Genomic DNA, 25,852 nt, shown 5'->3' with positions numbered 1-25,852 from the left:
TATTTACTACAAATGTGAGCAAGTGAAATAATGTTTGGTAATGTAGTATGCTAGTGTTGCACCTATTAACTTACAGAATTTTCAAACCGCCCTAATAAAAGTGAGTAGGCTTCTCCCAGAGGCCAAGTGCTAGAGGGAAAATTACCACAAGAGAAGATTGCCAGCCCAACAGACAGACTTTTACCATCTTAGTGCTGTACTCCAGGCTGTGCGTACCAGGGTAAAGTGCTCCTGCAACCCTCATGATCCTGATCACACAGATCACAGGCACATGCATACAACATGCATAGAACACTTACCCACATCAACCTCACACACACAACATGAATGGAACATTGACCCACATGGAACACACACATACACATTCATAAAACATTTACTTACACAGAGATCACACACACACAAATATGTTACTTCAACTCACATGCATGTGACATTTCCAGCCCACATTTCCAAAATTTTAAAGCCAAAAATTAAAAGAAGTCAACTTGACTGAAGACTAAATTGTATTTCTAATGCAATCTCATAAAAGAGTGAAAAGATACAGGGCTAACCCATTCAGACAGACATCAATATACAGAAAATCACAAGCAGATAATTATGCAGATGAATAATGTAGAAGAAATCAAACAGTAAGAAAACTGAAAATCAATGAATGAATGGGCTTGGAGGAAAACAACTATTTTGGCCAAAGTTAGAGAATAAATGAGATTAATTACATATTTGTGAAATATTTTTGAAATGATACTAAATTTGTTATCATCGTGAAATAATGTCAGTGTCAGGAGAAATAAGTGAAAGAAACCTGGAAATGTACAATAAGGATGGCTATAATTACTCTCAGACAAGTAAGACTGTCCTCCATGAAAGAATTATGAGACCATTAGTAGTCAACACCCACTCTGAGAATTCCCTACATAAGGTCTGAACTAGCCTCTAGATCCTTTCTCTGGATCTTTTCCTAAGTCAGTGACATTAAGTTTTTTAATTGAAGTTTCTCAGAAACTGATCGTTATTGTAAAATACAGTGTCTTTCCAAACTGGATGACCACTTTATCAGGAACACTCATTGTCACAGTGTTTTAGCATTGGGTGGGAAATGCAAGAGATACCTAAAAACTTTAGGGTGTGCACAAAGGACAGTAGCTCATTGATGGAGATGAACTCTGGGGAGGAAAGAAGAGAAGATAATTTTTATAAAGAGGTGCTTCACCATTTTAGGCTGAAATATTCGGAAAGGAAAAAAGGATAAAGAAGGCTATAGGAAGAACAGATAGGGTGACCTCTGCCCTAACAGACACCAGACTTTAAGTGCTTAAGTTTTAATCCAAACTCAGACGGGTCAGTTGGTCCTAATGATCTGTGTTCTAGTAACATAACCGTCCATTTCATAAGCCCACTTGTCTATTACAAATATTCCCCCCCAGATTCCTTCTGCTTACTTTTAACCATGATCTGTTTAATTACAATGAAGACTTCTGAAAGCAATCAATAGCGGCTTTAAGGTGGTGATTCTCAACCCTGATTGCACTTTAGAATCTCAAGGGAGCTTTTAAAAATCCCAAGCCTGCACCCCACCCCAGGGACCTCAATGTAATTGGTTGAGGGTAGGGCTCAGGCCCTAGTCTGTTTAAAAGCTATCCCGGTGATCATAACATTCAGCCAGAGGTGAGAACCACCAGCATAAAGAGGGAACACAAGGAGGAGGAACTGGTTTCTCTAGGCGTCTCAGTGACGGTGTTTTCATCACTTGGCGCAGAATCACAGGACACGCTCGCCCAGAGTGCTCCAACTTTCCCTGACCACCCTTTAAAGGGTCAGTACCAGCCCCACTTGAGAGACACTGATCCAGAGAAGGAATGGACCTGGTCTCCCCTCTCTGGGAACCAGGTGTGTGCCCCAGTGCTGCTTTGGACTACGGCAGCCATACCCTGACCCTGCTCCAGAACCCTCAGGGCCCCCAGGGCTCGCTGCAGCAGATACCCCGGGAGGAGGCCAGAAGCCCAAGCAGGCAGTCTGGCTCCACTCCCCAGCTTCAACCAGAGCAGCTCCATTTTTGTCTCTTTTATAGATTTGGGTGTCCTGTAAGTTTATGTTAGAAAAAAAAAGGTTCAACTGTTACTAAACTTTTTTAATTTGAAAATTGCCAGCCCATCCAGTTCAAAGGTACTCATATTCGAGTCAGAAACATACAGTTGCAAACTGCTAGCTCCTGTCTCACTCATTCTGTTTCTAACCCCAGCACTTGGCACATGGTAGAAGTTTTATAAACGACTAGTGAATAAATAGAAGAAAGAAAAGGAGGAGTGTGAAAAGATAATCCTCTCTCCCTTGTTTCCATCCACCTCTTGGAAAACATTTTCTCACTGTCTTTGAGGCTGCAGATTTGGGGCTGCAGGTCTGTTAAGAGGTAGACTCAGCTCCTGCATGTCACACACAACTTGGCACACGGTGACCACAGGGCGTTCTGGCTGTGAGGCATTTCTCTGGAGAGGCGCATGCAGAGTTTGTTCCTTCTTTTAAGTGTGTCAGGTGGAGGGTGGGAGAGCTGACCAGCTCTACAATGGCTCCCATGATCCTGGCCCCCTTGAGGGCAGTTCCTGAGGTGATCCTAGGAGAGCGCAGCCAAGTGACAGGTGCAGGAGATGACACGTGATTGCATCATGTAAGAATGCAGCATCCTTCCTGCTAGGATTGGCTCCTCCTTGCTGGCTTCCAGCCATGTAGCCACATTGGGAAGGCACGTCTAACAAGGAACCGATGTCTGTCTTCAGCTAATAACCAGTGAAAAACTGAGGCACACAGTCCAACAGCTCACCAGGAACTGAATGCTGCCAGCATCCCTGTTAGCCAGGGGAAGGAGCCTTCCCCAGTCAAGCTCTCAGATGAGAACCCAAGCCCTGGCTGGCACCCTGGCTGCAGCCTGGAAGACCTTATAGCAGACGGCCCAGCTAAGTTGTGCCTAGACACCAGACTCACAGAACTGTGACAGAGAAAGTGTGTGGTGTTCAAGGCAGTTGAGTTTATGATAACGTACAGCAATACATTACATTGTGTACCAAAAGGTGAGAACAGCATGTTCCATTCCTGTGGTGGGAAAAAGCAGGGCACCACTGAAGAACTCGAACAGCTAGGCTGGAGCTCAGCAAGAGTGGGGACAAGACCCCACCCAAGATGAGACTAGAGAGGCAGATGGGGGCCAGACTGGGCAGTGATCTATCAGCCCACCTTGACATGTTTTAAATTCATAGACAGAAAACAGGGAAAGCAATTGAACAGTGTAAAGCTGGAAGAAACATAATTTGCATTTTGCCATTTTAAGAAGATAATTCTGCTGTGGGGAGAATGAACCAGAGGAAGTCAGAGCAGAGGAAGGAGGTCACATAGGAGGTTCCTGCAGTGTCCAGGTGAGCGGTGGTAACATTAAAGAAGTACATATATACTGTCATATCACAATCTGTTTATTAAGATGTTGGTAACTCTCAATAGGATTGGACTCCTTTGTAATCCCATATATGGTTTGCTTTAAGACATGATTCTAAGAAAGGGTCTACAGGCTTCCTCCCTCGACTGAGAAAGGGCCCAAGTCCCCCATGGCAAAGCAGGTGGAGGGGAATCCATACTGTTTGGGGCTATATTTGGTCTTGGGGGTGCAAGAGATACCACAGGCATCTCCAGCAGGTGGCCTGTGGTAAGGAAAACAGGATATACCCAGCACCCCAGAAGACAGCGGGCTGCGTACACTCGGTGTCTTGCCTCCTGGGAGGCAGCAGCTTAAGAGCACCCAGCAGATGTGGGAAACTATCCAGAGCTCAGATGGGACCATTTGTCTGAGCTGCCTGTAAAGCATCTGAGGAAGCATCTGAGGAAAATGTGGGGCTTAATCTGGGACATATAGGTGCATTTTCAGCTACGTCAGCAGGTGAGGTTACTTAAAGAGTGTGTGTCATGTAGAAAGACACATCGATGGGTAGAAGCCTGAGGAGCTTTACTCGTGAAAGGTTGGCCTGAGAAGCAAGATCTGATGGGGGATCAAAAGGAAGTGGTGAAGGACGCAGGACATCAGGTAAGACGCACTGTCACAAGGGATGGGGCAGCTATGTGGGAAGCTAAGAAGCTATAGTGTGTCCCCTGGGTTTGGCAATCTGTATGGTGTTGGAAAGACTAGCAGATTTAACAGAGCAGGGGGCAGCCTGGAAATGCTGAGTAAGTGGAAAGTGAGAAAGCGGAGAAGCTCTGTGGCTTACTTCCTTGAGAAGTTCTGGTGTCGCGGATTTAAAAACACGAAGCTACTGAGAAAGAGGGAGGTTGTTCTGTGTTGCAAGATGGGGTACCCAGAGAACCCCTGAACGCTAATCTGATTGAGCTGGCTGCAGGGGTGGTGATGGCAAAAGGGCAGTTTCACCTGAAGAATGCAGAAACCATGAAGTGGTCACAGACAGCCTGAACACACTTCACTGGTAGAGCATCCCAGAAAACTGGGGGTAGTGGTAACTGCCCAATCGAGGCAGGTGACCAAGAATTTACAGAGAGAAACAAGTCATATTCTTTGTTTTTCTCCAGCAGCACTGAGCTGTCTGGGTACAGGCACAGAGAAGCCAGGAGACATGTTCATTTGTCCAGCTGGTTATGACAGGAGGAGGGACAGGCAGGAGAGTGGAGGGTATCTGTAGGAGAGTGACTATGTACTGGGGATCTGGAATTGAGAAAAAGGAGGGGAGAGTAGACTCCTGGAGACCAAGGATCAGGGAGCCCCTCTAAGCAAGGGCACAGGAGGCAGTAAGCAGCTAGTAAGCGCAGGGGCCTGTGGGTGGCTGTGCGTAAGGAGCAGCCCTGCCGGCAGGAGGGACATGGGCGTCCCCAGCAGGCGGCCTGTGGTAAGGAAAACAGGGTATACCCAGCACCCCAGAAGACAGAGGGCTGCGTACACTCAGTGCCTTGCCTCCTGGGAGGCAGCAGCTTCAGCGCCCCCATCGGCTGTGAGATGGGCCCTGAGAATGCAAGCTCCTGGGGCCAGGGACTGTTTCAGTCACACCTGTTTTGCCCAAAGCCTAGGGTTCAACAAATACTGTTGAGTATGAATGTGATTAAATGTAATGAAATAAAAAGAAACTAAGGCGGAGGAGGGCTGTGGCTCTGCACTGTACTTCCGACACACACTGCATCAAGGCACTGAGTTGTGGCCAGACCACAGCCAGTCTGCTAGGAATACAAGGCAAAAGCTCCAGGCTGACCTCAGAGATGTGGCTGACCAGCCACGGGATGCTGAGGACATCTGATGTGGTAGTAGGGTGGGGGCCCTACGGTGGCTGCTGACAAGGGTTCTGGCCACTGACCCAGGGGGAAACAGAACTACATTCTGCTACTTATTTTAAAATAATTGCATTAACCCTTTCTTCATTTACCTGCATCTCCATAAACCATTTCTTAGTTCCACTCTAGGTCCTTCATTCAGATAATCCATTCCAACAGACCCCACACTCACAGCCCTTTCTCAGTGGCCCTCCCCAGCCTCTGCACTAACCAGGGCTCCCATTTCACTCCCAGAGCTGTACTTTGTAATCGTGCCATGATTCACTCTGCTTCACAGCAAAATCCCATCAAGAATCATTAACACTTGCTGCCCCCACAACCTCACCTTACTCGGTCTTCTACCCACTCCAACTGGGCCTCTGCACCCAGCACCCTGCGGAAACCACTCGCCAGGCATACTGAGAGCCCCAGGTGCCCAAATCAGTGGTGGTTCTCCATCCTCACCTCACCCGACTTCTCAGTAACCTCTGACATACCCTGTGGCAGGAAGAACGATGCCCCGCCCTGAGGTAGCACATCCTAATCCCCAGAACCTGTCAATATGTTCTGTTACATGGCAAAGGCGAACTGAAGTTGCAGATAGAATCAAGAATTAAGGTTGATAAACCCCCAACCTTAAAATAGGGAGATTATCCTGTATTATATGGGTGGACCCAATGTAATCATAAGGGTCCTTAAAACTGGAAGAGGGATGGACACAAGAGAGGTCAGAGTCAGAGAGAGAATGGTGACAATGGACGCAGGGCCGGAGACACTATGTTGGTGGCTCTGAAGACGGAGGACAGAGCCAAAAGCCACAGAAGCCAGTGGCCTCTAAAAGGAGGGATGGGCAAGAAAACAGATTCTCCTCAAGAGCCTCCAGAAAGGAGTGCAGCCCTACCCACACCTTAATTTTAGCCCCATGAGACCATGTTAAATGTTTGACCTACAGAACTCTCAGATAATGAATCTGTGCTGTTTTACACCACCAAGTCTGTGACAATCTGTTACAGCAGCAAACAGAAACCTGATACACCCTCCTTGAAAAACGCGTTCTTCTCTCAGCTTCCATCTCATGCTCATCTGATTTACGGCTCCCTTAGCTCTGCCGCAGCCTCCTCTGCTGCCTCCTGCAGCCCCACTCAGGGTCTGTCTCATCCCCTCCTCCATGGATCTTTTGCATCCAGGGTGATTTCATCTAGTCTAACAGCTCTCCAATTTGTATCTCCACACAGGATCTCTCTCAGACTTCCAGACGGTGGCCACCTCAACATCATCACTGCAGTGTCTAAAAAACATCTCAAAATCAATACATCCCAGAACATTCCTGATCCACCGCCATCCCTCCTCCCTCAGTCTAATCTCAGTTATGAGCATCAGCACCAATGTAGTACCGGAGGCCACAAAGGACCCACTCTTGATTTCTCCTTCCCCTTACCCCCACATCCAAGCCCTTGAGTCCTACAGCTCCACCTCCAAACTATACCCCACTTTCCACCCTCTCCACTGCTTCAGTCATCTCCGACCAAGATCACCAATTACTGCAACACCCTCCTCATTGGTCTCTGCTTCCCATCTGCCACAGGGCAGCCAGAGAAAGGCTTTGAAAATAAAAGGGTCATAATATGTCACTCACATCCTGACAGCTCATCTTCCAATGACTTTCTGCTACTCTTAAAATAAAACTCCAAGTCTTTATGCCTACAAGACACTTCAAGATCTAGCCCCTGCCCACCTCACCTAGCTCATGCTCCAACCACAATATCCCTTTTACTGTTCCTCAACCAAATGCATTCCTGTCTCTGGGCCTTTGCAGCTGCTATTCCCTGCCTACAATGTTCTTTCCCTAGATCGGCAGGCAGCCAGCCCTCTTTTCTTATGCAGATTCAGCTCAAATGTCATGTCCTAAGAAGGGCTTTCCACTAGCCAATCCACCTAAAGCACTCACACCTCAGTATCCTCATTTATTTTCTTCTCAGCACTCTCTGAAATTCTTATCCTCCTCTTTACTTATATATTGTCTTTCCTTCTAAATTTTAAGACTCATGAGAACAGGAACTTGTCTCTTATGCCCAGCATCCTCAACCAATGTCTGGCACATACTAGACCCTCAAAAATACTGCTGCATGCATAAACGGCAGCATGGAATAAAATGGAGTGATATTTCATCAATAAACATGATGCTATGAATCACTGTCAAAAAGGCCTTAGCTATATATAACATATTAAGAGAAAGGCAAGATTACAAAACTACATGTACAATAAACCTATTCTGTGTTAACAAATAAGTAAAATGTACAGCCACATCAGCAAAGAAAAAAATGTCTGAAGAGACGTCTACTAAAAAGTCAGCTGTTTCTGAAGGCAGGCTTTGGGGCTCTCTGGCCATCTTCCTGTCTGTGCTGTACTGTGTGAACTGATGGCGGGGGAGGCCCTCCCTCTCCCAGTCTCCATGTTTCCACGTGGCAAGAGCTCTCCACCAAGGAGTCTTGGCTTCCTGCCTCATCTTCACTCTCAAGCCCACTTGGATAGGAACAACCTATCTGACTACTGAGTTTGAGATGAAAAACTGAGTACACCTGCCCAGTCCTTCCTCCCTTGGATTTGGGAAGCTGCACATATCTTGTTCCTCTCCTCCGTATCCCAAGTTTGGAGTAGTTCCCACGAATCTGCTTGGAATCTGCTTGGCACCACCAAGGACCATCACTACTGGGCTGCTGACTCAGAGACAAAGAGTTAGCAGCACACTTGCACAGAAGACCTACACGACATCTGTTGGTCACTGAACAGCCGCTATGTGCCAGGCAGGGTGCTGGGCTCTTGGGATCCATCAGTAAACAGAGCAGATAAAGATTCCTGTCCACTGAGAAGCTACAGTCTAGCATGGGTTGCCAGAAAATACAGAATAAAAAGAAGTAAATTATATAGTGTATTACATGATGATAGATGCTAATTCCAAAACACTTGTCTCACTATCCTCATTTATGAAATAAAAAGTACATAATCACTACCCAGCAGGTTCTCTGAATTGCTTAAAAAGTAGATTATTAAAAATTACTGGAAAATGCTTAAATATAAAAATTTCGTTGAATAATAATTAAAGCATTTAACAAAAAGTATTCTTAAATAAAACAATTATAATTAGGAAGTCTAAATTTTATTTAAGAGTACAAAAATAAAATTTTAACACGGACATTAATAACTGTCTTCTGATGATGGGAAAAGAATGCCTGCTACTACAGAGTTTAAAGACATGTCAGAAAAAAACAGGAAATGACCTCAATTTTATAGATTCTTCTTAATTTCGATCTATTTTAACATACCCTTTTCTCAGAAATGGGAAGCAGATGGCATTTTCCCTTTCTTTCAGTTCTCTCTTAACTTTTAAAAAGATAAATACATTTAAGTGTTTTTTCCCCTTCTCTTTCTGAAAAAGCTGCCTTTTGCAGCCTTTTCTAAATAAGAACCCCAGGCTCCAACAGGAGAGCCTCCCTCTTGGTCAGCTTCTCTGAATGTTCCTGCACCCAACACAGAGCAGGAAGACAGTGCGACCTCTCAACACCTCATCCTTGACCTTCTGTGCTGGGACGTACCCCCTCCCTGCAGTGTTACCCACACTGACCTCTTTGAAAGGGAACTACTTCAGACATGAGCTGCACACACAATGATGGTCTTTTTTCAAAAGGCTTTTTGAAAAAGTCCTGGAACAAATAAGTGATTGTACAAGGTTAACATATGAAAGTCTATCACTTTCTTATATACCAGTAATGAACATGTGGGAACTTGAATTTAAAAAACAATACTATTTAAATTAGCAGCCCAAAAATCAAATAGTGAGGCATACATCTAACAAAATATGTACAAGATCTATTTGAGGAGAACTACAAAACTCTGATGATGGAAATCAAAGAATTAAATAAATGGAGAGACACAGTCCATGTTCACAGACCGGAAAACTCAGTATTGCCAAGGTGTCAGTTCTTCTCAACTTAATCTACATAAATTCAAAGCAATCCCCATCAAAGTCCCAGCAAGTTACTTTACGGACTTCAACAAATTGATTCTAGAGTGTACACGGAGAGGCACAAGACCCAGAAGAACCAACTCAGTATTGAAGGAAAAGAACAAAGTCAGGACTGACTCAACCCAACACAAGACTTACTACTATAAAGCCACAGTAATCAAGGCAGTTGTGGTATTGTCAAAAGAACAGACAAACAGATCAATGAAACAGTAAAGAGCTCAGACACAGACCGACATATAAATATAGTCAACTCATCTCTGACACAGGAAAAGAGGCAATTACAATGGAGCCAAGACAGTCTTTCCAACAAACGGTGCTGGAACAAATGTACATCAACATGCAAAAAAAGGAAAAAATATCAAGCTAGACCTTATATCCTTCACAAAAATCAACTGAAGTGAAGCACAACCCTAAATATGAAAGGCAAAGCTCTAAAACTCCAGAAGACAACACTGGAAAAAACCTAGATGACCCTGGGTATTGTATTACAACACCAAAGACACAACCTATCAAGAAATAATTGGTAAGCTGGAGTTAATTAAAATTAAAATTTCTATCCTGTGAAAGACAGTATCAAGAGAACAACAAGACAAGCCACAGACTGGGAGAAAATATCTACAGAAGACAAATCTAATAAAGGACTGTTATTCCAATATATACAAAGACCTCTTTAAACTGTACAGTAAGAAAAAAAAACAACTTGATTAAAAAACCAGCCAAAACCTTAACAGACTTCTCATCAAAGAAGATTTACAGATGGCAAGTAAGCAGATGAAAAGATGCTCCACATCATACGTCATCAGGGAAATGCAAATTAAAGCAACAGTGAGACACCACTACACATCTATTAGAACAGCCAAAATCCAGAACATTGACAACACCAAATGTTTGTGAGGATGCAGAGCAGCAGAAATTCTCACTCCTTCCTGGTGGGAGTACAAAACAGTACAGCCACTTTAGAAGTCAGTTCAGCAGTTTCTTACAAAGCTAAACATACTCTTAGCACCCTACGATCCAGCAATCACACTCCTTGGTATGTACTCAAAGGAGATGAAAACTATGTCACACAAAATCCTGCACACGGATGTTTGCATCAGCTTTATTCTTAATTTCCAGAACTTGGAGGCAACCAAAATGCCCGTCAGTAGGTGAATGGATAAACAAACTGTGGTCCATCCAGACAATGGAGTATTATTCCAGGCTAAAAAGAAATGAGCCACCAAGTCATGCACAGATGTGGAGGAACATTAAATGCACATCACTAAGTGAAAGAAGCCAGTCTGAAAAGGCTACACACTGTATGATTCCAACTGTATGGCATTCTAGAAAAGACAAAACTGTGGAGACAATAAAAAAATCAGGGGTTGGGGGATAAACATGCAAAGAAAAGGATTTTCAGGGCAGGGGAACTACAGTGGTGGATACATGGCACTACAAACTTGCCCAAACTCATAGGATGTACCACAGCAGTGAACCATAAACTATGAACTTTGAGGTGGCAATAATGTGAAAATATAGGTTCATCAACTGTAAAAAAGCTGCCATTCTGGTGGGGGATGTTGATAGGCGGGAAGGCTGTGAGTGGGGGAAAGGGGTCTATGGGAACTCCCTAAACCTTCCCCTCAATTTTGTTGTAAACTCTGAACTACTCTAAAAAAAATTAAATCTTAATTTTAAAAAACAAATAGTAAAAAACAGAGGGGATGGCCTGGGTTCAAGTGCTTTCTGTTGCAGCCGCCCCAGAAGCCGGGCTCCTCCTCTGACTGCAGGCTCGCACGGCCCCACTGCCTAACCCGAATCAAGCAAAATTCCAGCTTCCTAGTGCCTTTCCCATAAACTCCTCTGGAACCACAGTAAAATGAACTCAAGGCCAAATAGAGCTTGCCTCAGAATTCCACTCCAGTTCACACCTGGCCCACCTGGATGCATGCATACACACCTGCCTGTTCGATCCAGTCTGATTTCCTAGAGCTGGAGCGTCTCCCACTTGCCCCCTTTCTCCCCAAATGTAAACTTCAGGGTCTTTAAATTTTACATTTATTTCAACTCTAAACCTTTCACCAGTCCACTGAACACACAGCAGAAGCATGTGAGAACCTTGTGAAATTCACACATCTGCCCTTAACATTCTCCCTTACAGAGAAAGCAGGAATTTCTCTCTCACATTCACCCCAGCCCATCTGTGGTTTCTCATCCATCCACAAAGGATTTCTTTCTGTGTTTTTTTCTTTTTCTGTTTTTTTCCAGATTTGTAAAAGCATTAAAAAATAAAAACAGGTAATTTTTTAGGAACTTCTAAAATCTTAAACTTAAAATCTTCAAAACGTAAAATCTTCAACAGAACTTCATTATTACCAAGGTAACAAAGTTTATCATTAGGAACATTTGCTAGGTAGTATTAAAAAGACTGGAAGGTGGGTACACAGGTAAGTAGGTAAGTAGGTAGATTATGCAATCCAGCTTTCGGGGTCTGCTATTTGGACAAATGAAGTTGGAAAAGAAAGGGGAGGACAAACAAAAACTCCTTCACAAAAAGTCACAGAAATTAGAATATGCCACAATACACCCCTACCACTGCCACCCACATATAAAAAGGGCTTCCTATATAAGAAGACATTAACAAATACTACAGACAGATACCACACAAAAAAAATGACATTTCCTGACTTCTAGGTACATAAAGCCACGAGAAAAAGCCTAGAAAACTCAACTGTACCACATATAGCCAAAGGACACCAAGATGTATCTGAGTAGTACACAAGTAGCAAAGCCAAGACAGGTCAAGTGAAGCTAACTAATACACTTCTAGGAGGCTGGGATTCCTCCCACCTAGATGTGCACTGCTGGAAATGCACATCCTCAGGCCCCACCCCAGACCCACTAGAGCAGAAACCCTGGTAGTGGAACCCAGCCACCCGTGTTTTGACAAGCCCACCAGGTGGAAAACCACTGAGCTAAAGAATTGCAACCTTTCCATGTTTCCTCCTCCCCTTTTCTGTCCCAGCTGACAGGTCGTGTCAGCTGGGCTCTGCTTCTCCTTACAGCAAATCACCACCACCAAAGCCTCCCACCATTTTACTGAAAGGAATGGGCTATTTCATCCCCTCATAATCCATCAATGAAAAGTATACAGAGTTTTAATGCAACTGACAACACTACTCAAGCCCTCTGTACCCAACTTAGAAAAATGTGGGCTCACACTGATCCTCATTTGCACTTGAGTTTTTTTAAAAAACCAATCTCAGGAAACAGCACTATGCTGTTAAGACCCAGGCAAAAGGACAATCTGTTCAAATTTCAACTCCAGTACTAGACAGCTATAGAAACTTGGAGAAGATAGCAAGGAATAACTTTGAGCCCCCTGAAAAAAGATGATGTCCCTCACCCTGGAGAGTGCTGACTCCCCAAGTCCAGAGGGAGAGAAAAGCCCCAAGCTGCTGGTTGGGAGATGATAATGCTGTGGAATTGGTGGCAGTGATGGTTGACCAGCTCTGTGTATACACTAAAAACCACTGAATTGTACACTTGAAAAATAAAGGATGACTAACAGTAAAAAATTAATAAGCAAGCTCCTAAGCTGGACCCAAGCATTCTGTGACGGTCCTGTACTCCCAAGCAACTCTGAACCCAACAATGATTTAGCTTCCAAAACTGGAAAACTGGGCTTAGACAGACGTTTAATGGTCCCTCAGCACAACCATCAAAGAGGCCAGGCAGGTGTCTTGCCTGTGACTCAGCTGGCTGGTGGCAGAGCCACGACTAGAACCAGTTTCTAACTGCCAGCTCTGTGTCCTTCCCGAGGTATCAATGGTCCTTGGGCTCAGTAAGAAATTTTTCTTTTCTCATCTTCATTCACTTTATAATCTGAAAAAGTAAGACCTACAGCAAAAATATTCTAACAAACAAATTCATTGCTCTAATTTGTGATTTGTGGTTACGGCAGCCTGGGTACCCAGTAGTGTCATTTAAGTTGTTCTTGGGCTAATGAGAAAAACCAGAAGTGAACTTAAGACTAAAACATAGATTGTACCAAGACCTAACAACAGACTTACAGAAATGGTTGCTGAGCAAAGTACAGTTTCTGAATAGTTCAGTGGAGACCAGGGGTGGGATAAGTGCAGGGCACATGACAGTGGCTCATGCCAAATGCAAAAGAACCCGCCAGGGAACAGTCACAATTATATTCATGTTGCAAGAGAAAACATCGTTTTGGCAAAACATTATCCATCACGTTTAACTAATATTTTTAATAGAGAGATTAGTAGTTCTGTGGTTTCTTTCTGGGTAATATATATACTCATTTGAGCTTTATATCTGCATAAAGAACTACAAGAATTGAGAAATGTATACTTAGATTTTTCTGTTTTTACATATTTCAGTCATTCACCAAATATTTACTAAACACTGACTGGGACAAGTATTCTCCTAAGTGCTACATTTTGAAATAGTATTATAATAAAAATCATTTAGGCCAAAACTGATGTAGGTCCACAGGAATTTTCTTACTTTAAAGAAAGATTTCTTTAGCATCTTAACTCAAAATTCACAAACAGTACTCTCTGCAGTTTAAGGTCTCCTTCTCATACCGCTCCTCAGAGCCAAACCAGCCTGCCCTGATCTCTCCTCACCTGCCTCCTCCCACTGACACGGAAGGACATACACCACCAGCATTTCAAGGCACACCATCTACTTCCTATCACCAGTGCCACCGACGCACGACTGATACAGGCTGTCTGAGAAACAAGCGAGTTCGCGTGGATTTTGGTATCCATTTATCTCACCTCACACTAAGTGAGACAGAGGAATCGTAGTTAACCCAGCTGCTACAAAATTATCACATTTACTTTGAAATCTGGTACCATATACTGTATTCAATATCAAAAGGTGTGATTCTTAAAGCTTGGTTCTCTGTGGTGAATAAATGTTCCATTTAGTTAGAAAAGCCCTGCCTGGACTCACAGAGTATAGTCTGCGACCATTCCAGTCATCAGCACTGCCAAAAGCTAAACAGAACAAAGCCCTACTTCAGGGCTCGCTAGCCCTCCAAGTCATCGAGGCCCAAATACCTCACTTGCCTTTATAATCAAACGAATGCTTTTCAGTTTAGCACACATCTTGGAAGCTTGAAGAGTCCTAAATGATCCCACAGAAAACGTCAGTTTTTATTTCAAGAAGAGAATATATAAATACACTAGCAAGACTAATCACTGAAAAGATCTTATCTTTGACTAAATCTATGACTTTAAGTTACACAAAGAGAAAAATAAAAAATACAAAAAACACTCGAGAGTATCTCCCTACACACAAAAAAAGACTAAAGAAATTTTAGGAAGGTGGCTTCTTGTTGTTAAAACAAAATAATTAAAGTGAAATATAACAATAATTTTCAGTCTTAAAATCCATTTTTCTTACCTGAACATAACAAATAAAAAAAAAAAGTTCTCAAGATTTAAAAGCATAATTCTCTCCCTATAAAAAGCATTTGGTATGGCTTAGAATGTATCAGTCTGTATCTGTACTGCTCTCTACAAAGACATTTTACCATTTAAAAAAATGCAATTAATATGAAAATCTCTGATGTTATACCACCAGCTAAAAATATTTGATGCAATTTTAACATCAGTACAAACTAGAATCCTATTTACTTACTTTAGAGAAACTGAAAGAGCAAGCATTAATAGTTCAAACATAGTAGCACACAAAAATGATGTGAACATATTTAAGGAGAACATTTTCATTATAAAAGGTTCATGAAGCTGCATTAGTTTGGCTTTGGAAGAATGCCATTTGAAATCCAGATCCAGCAACTGGGGAATGCACTAGTTACATTTTAAGTCAAACAGCTAATTAATGACTAAACAAAAGAAATTTCAGTCTGGACAACATATATGGAGTACTAATATGTGTAATTATGAAGTAGTCATTTATGCAATCAGAAAGCTACATTAGCATAATTATTTCTGGCTCTGGGCCTTAAAAATATTAACTTAAAATGCAGAAAACTTACAACATTTCACCTAATGAAGATGTGAATACCAAACTGATTATGAAATAAGAGTTGGTTCTTTAACAAATGTACTCTTATTTAATATATCCTCTCTCTCTTACTCCAGATATAAAAAAGCCTAACCCTCAGGTTACATACAGGTACAAAATTTCTACTTTTAATATACATTTTTTATTATCCACAGCCCACATATTAATATTCATTATTAAGAATCAAAACTACTTCCCTAAGAAATGAGTGTCTACTCTTTAAGAAAAAAACCTTCCTGCAAACACACATTAAGTTTACGTATACTTGAAAATGCAAATAAATAAAGATGCCAAACAACTCTATAAAACAAAAGAAGTAAAGTCACTTTCTTGGGTAAGTCTATTTGAAATGAATCTTTGGGATGGAACTGTAAGAGTAGGGGCTCCCAGATCAGGCTGCAAGCTTGGAGTCCCACACTGCCACTTTGTAGCATATTATTTAACATCTCCATGGCTCAAATTTCCTCACCTATAATATGAGGATAATCACATAACCTACCTCATAGGAGTAATTTGAGGAATACATGTGATTACTCACATAAAGCACCCAACAGTACCTAGCATACAACAGATGATCAATACTTGTTGGCTTGCCCTAATTATGGCTGTCATCTTCATCATCATTTCCTTTATCATCTTCAGAACCTGGGGGAAGGATGTATGTGGCCGAGAAAGCATAATCTAAAATTGGTTTCTAGATACAACATATATTTTGCAACTGCATCTAACATTCAAGAAGGGCAGGAGATTTTACCTATTGCAATGAGTTAGGGAAGGCTTAACTAGGCCCTCAGATCTCTTCTAACAGTCTTCCTTTTTAGTGACTTTCAGCTTCACCAAATATTTGCGTATGAGCCCACTATACTAATCCTACATTAACTCTTTTTAGTCCAAAACGAAATTACAGAATGGATTTGCCAAGTACAATAATGAAGTTACGAGTTACAGTTCTTTGACTAAAGCCTAGACAACACACACTGAATGAACATTCCTAAGAATTAAAAAGCAACATAAGAAATTAAGCTCAGATAGCGACATACCCTACCAAGTGTGCTATCTCAACCAAATTATTTAACCACTTTCTATCAACACTCCCTCATCTGTAAAAGGAAATATTACACATCTTGTAATATTATCAGTTATAAGGCTTAGATATAATTATATGCAATACCCAGTCACCAGCAAAGAACAGGTGCTCAATAAATGGCAGTATTTGAATGAATACAATCTCACTCTCCCTCCCTCAACACACACACAGTACGTAAATTGGGTTTTCTCAAATAATTACAAATACTGCAACACAGGTCTGAGGAAAAGAATTTCTCACAAGTACAGAGGAGTCACATTATACCCAGGAAGTCAACTGTATACAAACCCAGCAGAGAGAGAGAGAGACTGGAAGAGAACATGGGAGACCGAGAAAAACAAGAGCTGACCTGTGGTAAAGGCAACTCCAGCTGCCAGAAAAACAGGGTGAACACATGCGATGCAGGATGAAGAGGAAAACACGAATTGGCTGTGTCTCCACACCTCTCCCAGTGAGAGGGCCTAGGCAAAGAGAGTGGAATCTAAAGAAATGCAGGCTTTGTCCAACATAGCTCCTAAACACAAGCCAGTTGCCTCAGCTGGCCTTCCACCAAAACACAGCTATCTGCTGCAACTCCAGAGGGACAACGGGCCCTTAACAACGGCAGTGGGACGAACCTTACTTTACGAGCAATTCCAGAGACCTCACGGGCAATTCTGACTAAAGGCAACTCTGTCTTACGCAGGACCACGAAGCGCCACCCCAGTGAGAGACAGTCCACTGAGGTACACGTCCTTCAGGTTGTAGGTGGACATGAAGGATTGCAGGCTGAGGAACTGGTGACAATGCCAAACCCAGACAGACCAAAGAAGTCAGTGACTTAACAGAGGTACTGACTGTTTTGTTCCCACCACCCAAGCCAGCTAATAAAACTGACAGGTTACCATCACAGCTTAACACTCACAAAACTAACTCCTAATCTAAGTTTCTGCTGTCACTCTAAGATTCCCCTATTTTTCCTAAAGCAATAAATAAACACGAAAGAAAGCCAATGTCCTGTAGACAGAAATATGGGTGAGTCTTTACATTCAGTTCTCTCATAGGAGTTTCTGTCACTGTTGAGCTGACAAACTAGGGAGAGAACAACAGATCACAAGGTAACGGGGTGCAGCCTTCACCCCTGCCAGCTAAGCTGCCCTGCTGCCTCCATTTACCCTGAGGAATACACAGCCTTTACCCATATTTTCGGCACTAGTGACAGTTTGGGCAAAAGAAGCCACATTTCTCAGGAATTCCCTCCTGGGCCACATTCCCTCCCCCTACCCAGCCCCATCATATATTTCGCCAGTCAGAAAGTAGGGTGCAGTTTCCTCTCTTTGGACTTGGACGTTAGCAACACTGTGGCCAAAACCAGTGATCTCCAAGGGGCTACACAGACGGGGATATGGAATAATACCAAGCACCTTATTTCCTTTTAATCTCATCCTCCATAAAGATTCTCTATTGGGTGTTTTATAATATTTCTAAAATATTAGTAAAATGGAACTCACACTAGATTATGTAAGTAATCTAGAGGTAAATAAATACGTGAAGGCTGAACAACTGTGCTCACAAGTTCCAAAAAAGTTCTGAAGCTAGTAATCCAAATAATCCATCAACTAAACTTCTGACAGTTACTCCAACTTTACAAGACTCCTAAAACCACTGATTTTAATGTATAAAGCAACTGCCAGTTTCAAACATGATTTCAAATCATAATTAAAAGAAATTGTCAATTCATATAAACTATAATATTGAAAAATACATACCTATTGTGTGTTTTGTTCCATTTATAAATAAATGGAGCTAATATATAATAATGTGGTATCAAATCCATGTTTCAGGGAATACTTAGAAACATACTGAGTTTTTAAATAATTCATGACCTAGCTGTAACCTACCGAATGGCTCCCAAATAATGTTATTTTGCTGATAAAGTAACTATCTATGATTAAGACTAATTGTTGGCATTTTACTTTGTTTTCACATCTAAAATGTTTGAAATAGTTAATAAATGACTGATTATAACAACAGGCCTCTAAACTAACTAATGTTTGTTGAAGTAGAAGTATTCTGTCTGAAGGGGAAATACAATTTTTGCAAATAAATCAAAATAAACATACCTTAAGAGATTCAAAATCAGTTGAGACAAGGTAACAAAATTATGAGAGCCTAATGAGTATTTAAATCTATAAACTGGGGTAAGAGACTTTCATCCATATAACCTCTTACAACTCAAAAGCATTCTAGGTCAACAAGTTAAAGCAAAATGATCTTAAAAAAATACAGGTAATTAGGCAGCACTAACTTATTCTTGTACCTTTTAATGAAACTGAATGCCCAATACAGGGAGGTTTTATATTTAGCTTAACTTGGAAATAAATGTTGAACCAGCAACACAAATTGATTTAGACTCAACTTTGCAAAATCAGTAACCCCAGCCATCTGAATTAACGAAATATAACTCTCAAAACAGATGGACATATAACGGACTCTCATCACTACACCTAATGGGTATTACCCTACATTGAAATACTCAGATTTCAAAATAAAAAAGATGACAAAGCAATCCACCCCTCACATTAAGACTCCCAGATTAAGTTTTACAAAAATGAAAACATCATCCAAGCAGATAAACTTGTATTCACTCTGCTTCATCAATCTTCTTTCTAATTGGGTACCCAATATACAATCTACTGTACAGCCTTCATTCTTGACAAAAATCCCTATCATTAAGGTAAACCAGTTAATTCTCCATGGAAACTTCCTTCATCAGAGAGGACCAAGAACTGTCTTGCTGATAAGCACCTGCGCTCCCCAACTCTAGAGGAACTCCACATTGTCAAGACACTGCACACTCTGTGGAACACTGGGGCTCTATCCTCACTGACCCAGGACATCATAAGAACTAACTAATGTTTAACTGCAATGCAGGCAGAGCCAACCACCAAATGCAAGACACCAAAATGCAAGAAAACACAATATGGAAACTCATGCTACCTTTGTAAGTCAGCGTGCACATTTTTATTTCTCAGCGCAAGCCAAGCAGATCAGAGATAGTTCAAGAACCATGTTAGTTTCTGTCAAATCCACATTAAATATTCTTCTCATTCATAATTTTCTAGTTCAATATTTCAAATTTAAAGCTAATAAAAAGTAATACAAAATGACCTAACAAGTTTGCTCTTAAAAAAATTATACCCCTAAAAATAGAAATTTATCTACCTCATTAGTGTTCCAACGGTGCCTCTCTTTGGGTAAACTTGAACATTTCGGCAGACATTCAAGCAGCTTTTTCGGTAAAAAGATTTTTACATGACTACTATTGCTGTTCCCATGATCATCTATAAAGAAGAAAACAATAAATTCAGAAGAAATAATTGAGAAAATCTCCTTTTCAAGTACAATGGCAAGGTCAGAAATGGCAGTTCAGCCTGGTCATTGTGAGACCAAGGACATCACCCTATTCATTAGCAGTCCTCATTTCGACACTCATCAGAGAGACAGCAGCACAATCTGGTCAAGAGGCTCTAGAATAAGATCCATCTACTGCCCCATGACAAGCGAGCCATCAGGGAATATCCCAGCAGCTGCCTTGGACCAGAACACTACTTTTAAAGGTTCTTTCACCAGGTTTCCAGGACATACATCAACATTGCAAAATGATTTAACCTCGCAAACCCAGAAATCTTCTATTAACCAGCTGAAAAAATTTTAAGATTTTTAGGGAAGAAGAATTATGATAAAATATGACTATTTTACTCATAAACTATTACTACTTCATCCCTTAGAATGCAAATGAGACTTACCCTTTCATAAGTAAATTACAAATCTTTTAAGGAATTTAAACCTGCAGTTAGCTACCTAGGTACTAGGTTAGCATCTGTAGCCTAAATCTAAAAACATATTTTAATTAACTCAATTTGAATATGCATATCTACATAATTAATGTATTACATCAAACTATAACTCTTTTAAATTAGTGAGAGAAAAGTTCATTACTTTCAGACTACATGGTAGGCCTGGCTACCTGATAATTGGTCTCCCTGGTCCTTTCTCGAAGAGATCATTTCTTTTATGTACTATTTCATTCACTCATTCATTTACATATCATTTCTTGCTTCATTCCTGTACAAAGTCCCTTTGACTGGCTCAAAACTTCTTGCCAGTTTTGGCACATTTAGGTCAAAGTTTCAAATTACCCCCTCCAATTTTTTTGAACGCTAAATGGAAGCCCTGGTATCCAAACGGTGCAATATACAACCAGGTATATCAAGGAGCAACACATTAAACTAAAATATTAAAGACTGAATTTGCTCCAGAAAGTCACAGTTGAAATAACTTATTCCAGTATTAGGAAGGTATAATAAAAACACTGAATTCCAAGTCAAGAGTCTAGGATTCTGGCCCAGTTCTGCTTTTTCTAATTGTGTGACCTTGGGTAAGTTACTTAATATTTTCAGTTTTCCCAAATCAAGGTGAATTAGAAAATCTCTAATTGTCCTCCAGGCATAAATCCTGATAGAATTTACTGTTACTCAATAACTTAATAATACCTTACAATTCAGCACACTTGCATAAACATACAGGTATTGATTAATAAAGTTAAAAGTGAAATACAACAATATATTTTTCTAATCCCAATAATTTTGTTTAGGATAGTCTATTTTTTTAACAAGTGAAAAACATAAAAGAATAAAAAATATTTTCTACTGTCACAATTAAATCCTCTCCAAACATTTTTCACCTGATTAACACATTTCTTCTCAAGGAAAAGATCTTAACAGGAAAATATTGGGCAAAGAAAGTTTGAAAAAATTTACTACATCATATGAAAATATGTCACAGGGAGGAACTTCAGAGTTTTAGCGTACTAAATCTTTTTTGGTCCATGAACTACACAACCAATTAAATTACAATACCCATCCTCTATTTCTACAAGCAGTATAAAAACTTGAAAAACTTAAAAATTGACTGCTTTTAAGAATTCAAAATTTTAATTTAATAGCAAAATAAAATTAGACTTTTTAAAAATCTTGCCATGAAACCAAAAATAAAGTGTTCAAATAAGAGAGAGTTCATAGAAAGTTCTGTATTAATTACACTATAAAACCTTTATAATTTTCTGTGCTTATGCATGCTCCCTGCACTTCATCCTCCCAAGGGAGGTACCGTGGGTCATAAAACTTTAAAGCACAGAATACCAAATCACGTAAGGCTTTACCTCCCTGCTCTCTTCCCCTAACGTGGTTTTATTCTCATTTTTTTAAATCCTGCACCTCTGAAAGCAGAGGTGAAATTCTGAAATCTATACTCAATTCAAATATTCACCATTTATAGGTGCCCTTTATGAAAACTACTATGCTAGATACACGATCAATGGGCTTACTCTGAATTATATACGACTAACTGTATGGCTGTGAAAATTAAGTATAATTATGAACGATAATGAACAAAATATTAAAGCCCAGCTTCCATTCCTATGTTTGTGATCACAGCCGGATGTTAATTATCTTTCCTGGCAGCCTCCTTGAGGAACCGAGCTGGCACAAAAAAGCATACTTATGTGTGTGTGTGTGTGTGTGTGTGTGTGTGTGTGTGTGTGTGTGTGTGTGTGTGTGTGTGTGTGTGTGTGTGTGTGTGTGTGTGTGTGTCTGTGTGTGTGTGTGTGTGTGTGTGTCTGTGTGTGTGTGTGTGTCTGTGTCTGTGTGTGTGTCTGTGTGTGTGTGTGTGTGTGTGTGTGTGTGTGTATACACCTGTGTGTGTGTGTGCAGAGAGCCAGGGAAGGACTCTTCTCAACAGCACATCTAAGTGCTCTAGAAAAGGCTTCCATCCTCCACTCTCATACCAAATCAGGCAGTGGTGAATCGGCCCAAGGCTTTTAAAGAGGAGAAAGAGAAAGGAGAATGGCTGTGTAAGCACTGTCTCAATCAAGCTCTAAGCACAGCACTTTATGGGGATGTGCAGCCATGAGTTCAAAGGAATAGGACTATGACAGGCCAATGGGTTCCCCTTAATCAGTTTTTAAACTGTGCTATTTCCAGAACTTTAGATTTATGCTGAATATAAATTTGATGTTTCTAAGAAACATAACAATGGGTCAATTTTCCCACTGTACATTATGAAGATGACAATTTTAATACTGGGAAAAGAATATTAGTAACTCAAATAGGCAAAATGCTAAAATTCAAATTTCATTAAGTATTTCAAATTTCAGTTTTTCTAGTTAAAACATGCTAAACAGTCACTTTGCTTTTATACTGGAAAAGAACTGCTCACATGGCTATACTGTACAAAACTTTTTTAAATTAAAAGCTGCTTTTTAATGTTTTTAGAATAACTATAAATGCTATCATAATTAGATAAATACATATGCCAGTTTTTAAATCCTTGCCACAGTACAAGGATTATAACAGTATCTTGAGTTAACAGTAAAAGGTATACACTAGTTTCCACTGCATCTCAGTATTTAATCCAAATAGCCAAACTCTGACACTACAAAATGGAAGTGTCAACCAAACACAGCAAAACGTTTCATTATCATTATCTAGCAAAATATGCGTGTATGATATATGACTTTACAACATCATTTTCTAACTTACTTGACAAAAATAACTAGTGAAGCTCTTGAAATTGACAGATGATTTGCTTGGCTGACAGCTATAATTCTAGAGAATGAACCATCCTTTCCAGTCAACCTTCAAATATATTCCAATTTTAGAGGTATAGTATAATTTAACTAAAACTTTCTAAAATGTACAAAAATGCCTATTCACTTAAACAAAAGTAGAATTCTTGTTTTCATGTTTTATTTCTAGAAACTGAGATTCACATTACCAAATCCTTTATTTAAATCCAAAGAAATGTATCTGATCTTTTCCTCAGAACACACTGTTGACTTCTGCAAGGTAAATTACAACTGTACAAACTCTAACCTGGAAAAGATGCATCCATTTCATTTTGATTCATAATTAATAAAATTAAATAACTTGGTTCTGTGAATTATGAACACACTGTTATACAATCAAGTTGATAATGACTATTCTTTCAACCTCTAGACCAAACTGTTCAAAATCAGTTGGTATACCAGTGTATCAAATTGCTAAATCTTATTGGGAATATATTTGATCAACAACTTAGAGTGGTAAAATTAAAAGGAAGCTCTACAATTTTCCTTTTAGCTCTAATTATTATGTGCTTAGATTTAATAAGTAGGGTAGGAACTGATTCAGGAAAACATAAGCACATATTGTTATGTTCAAGTCAGCACAGTGCTCACTGCTAACAGCAAATATTGCCATTACTAACCTAAGACCTTCAAATCACTATTCAACCAAAATAAATATTAATTAAGCAACAATGTGCTTAATTATGTGCCAAGCATTGGTATGCTTTCTCTATTCTTTCCCAAAGAAATTCTCCAAAATGAATTAAACCCAGTTGTAATCATCCAAAAGATGAAGGCTAAAAGTTTTTTTTAATTAAAAAAACAACTATATTTACTGTTTACCAACTCCTTTCCTCTTCTTCAGAGGGTGTGATCATCAAATCTTACCCTTTCTATATTTGGGTGTCCCAGATTTACCAGCCCAACCCCCACCCCCCAGGGGCCAAATTGTGTTACCAAATCTCTGGTCTGGGTTTAGGTCAACTGGTAGCTTAGGTTCACTAAACTTCTCACTATCAGCACTTACATTTTCAATTTAAATGTACCTGGGTGGGGGTACATTTAAAAAAAAGCAACCAACTGCTTCAATTTGGGTTTGGGGTATCCTCTTCTGCTTCATGCCATTCAGTTTCAGTATGTGATCAAGTATGTTTATTTCTACTATTTATTAGGGAGTAAACAATTGTGAGATTCTATATCAGGCATCCAGAAAGGATTTTATATTGCACTGTCTCATTTAATCCTCACAATCCCAATCAGAGCATAATTACCCCCATTTTACAGATGGAGAGCCTGAGGTTCAAATTAATTTGCCCAAGAGGCACAGCTAGTCAAGTGGCTCAAATGAGATTCAAACATGACCTGTGGCTTTTCCCACATACCACATGGCTCTAAGCCGCCCAGAAATGGACACCAGAATTATAGACTTGTATTAGTGCCCAACATTGGCAGAGTGTTCTTTGAATTTTCCATGTGATTAAACCCTTTGCCTTTTTAAGTCTTCACAGAAACTTAGGAAGGGAGTTTTATTTTGCTACCCCAGAAGGATTAAGTAACTCACCTAAGATCACACAGCAAGTTTAAGGCAGAACCCAGGTCATCTAAGTCTTGGTCACAAGCTATTTTCACTGCACTACGGTGATGGTGTGACTCTCACTGCCAAGCCCACCCCTTCCTGTAAGTTAAAAGCTTTTCAAATCCTACCTTCTATAGGTGGCACGGTGTTGAGAACACAGTAGGTGCTAGTTCCGCAGAATACACTTTGGGAAACGCTCTAAGGAAACAGAAAATAAAATGTAAAACTAATCTTTGAAAAAGATATATACTGGCTCTTCTGTGAAATTCCTGCCAAAGATGCAAAACCTGAATCTAACCATGAGGAAACATCAGACAAATCCAAATTGAGGAACATTGCACAAAATGACTGGCCTGTAATCTGTAAGAGTGTCAAGGTCATGAAGTCAGAAAGGGCTGAGAATTCTTCTATATCAAAGGAGACTGACAGGACAGCCGAGTGCCACCCAGAGTTCTGAGTGCATCTTTTTCTACAAGGTCACCACTGGGTCACCCGGCACAATTGGAGAGCCCCTAAGGTAGTATCAGATGGTAGAAATGGCTTGAGTTAATCTCTGGATTCTGATTGCTGTATTGTGTTATGGTCTTGTTTATAGATAGTATAAAAAAGTATTTGAAGGTAATGAAATGTTATCGACAACTTTTTCTCTCAGAGTTCAGGGGGAAAAAAATTCTTTACACTACACCTGTAATTTTTCTGTAGGCTTAAGAGTTTCCAAATTTGAAATGTATATTAAAAATAGATATAGGCTCACCATGTATTACTTGTACGGTTTTTTTTTAATAGGGAGCAAATGTTCTATACATACAATAAATGTTTACCAAGAATAACCAATGCCATATTCATTTGCACTTCAGTCAATATTCAAAGACACTGTTAACCACTGCCCAAAAGTAAGCCCAGCACCCATTTCATTCAAGACAATCTGCTGAGTGAGTGCCAACAGTCTGGAAGGTAGAGTAAGTCAGGAAGAAGCTGGAAGACCAGGTCTCCGCTCTCAAACTGCTTCATGTAGATGAAATTTAAGTTTTCATACAAAACCTACCCAATGGTAACTTTTAAAAAGGAAAAAATTGTCTGTGAATTTTCTGAGCCATTTTTTTCAATCCCAAGAACATCCTTTTTGTTTGGTTGCAGTATTGAAGAAAATTTTACGTTATTTACCCTGCAGTATAAGCCATGTATTTATAT

At 40.3% G+C, this 25,852-nt stretch overlaps 1 protein-coding gene across 16 annotated transcripts in view; it reads right to left on the bottom strand.

Moving 5' to 3' along the window:
* Positions 1–25,852, bottom strand: part of CAMTA1 (calmodulin binding transcription activator 1) — an 806,010-nt gene that overhangs the window by 753,744 nt on the left and 26,414 nt on the right. For 13 of the 16 annotated variants that reach the window (XM_036999801.2, XM_036999802.2, XM_036999803.2 and 10 more), the window contains exons 2-3: positions 24,790–24,859; positions 19,644–19,762 (exon numbers count right to left, since the gene is read on the bottom strand). In XM_036999801.2, the coding sequence (XP_036855696.2) occupies positions 19,644–19,762; positions 24,790–24,859 (189 nt within the window). Of the gene's footprint in view, positions 1–7,625; positions 8,171–8,914; positions 8,994–19,643; positions 19,763–24,789; positions 24,860–25,852 lie in introns of those variants that run through there. The other 3 variants (XM_073233124.1, XM_036999813.2, XM_036999805.2) reach the window with 3 other exon arrangements.

This window comes from Manis javanica, chromosome 4 (genome assembly GCF_040802235.1).
Source record: "Manis javanica isolate MJ-LG chromosome 4, MJ_LKY, whole genome shotgun sequence".
Taxonomy (NCBI): Eukaryota; Metazoa; Chordata; class Mammalia; order Pholidota; family Manidae; genus Manis; species Manis javanica.
This window is presented reverse-complemented; position numbering and strand designations above follow the sequence as displayed.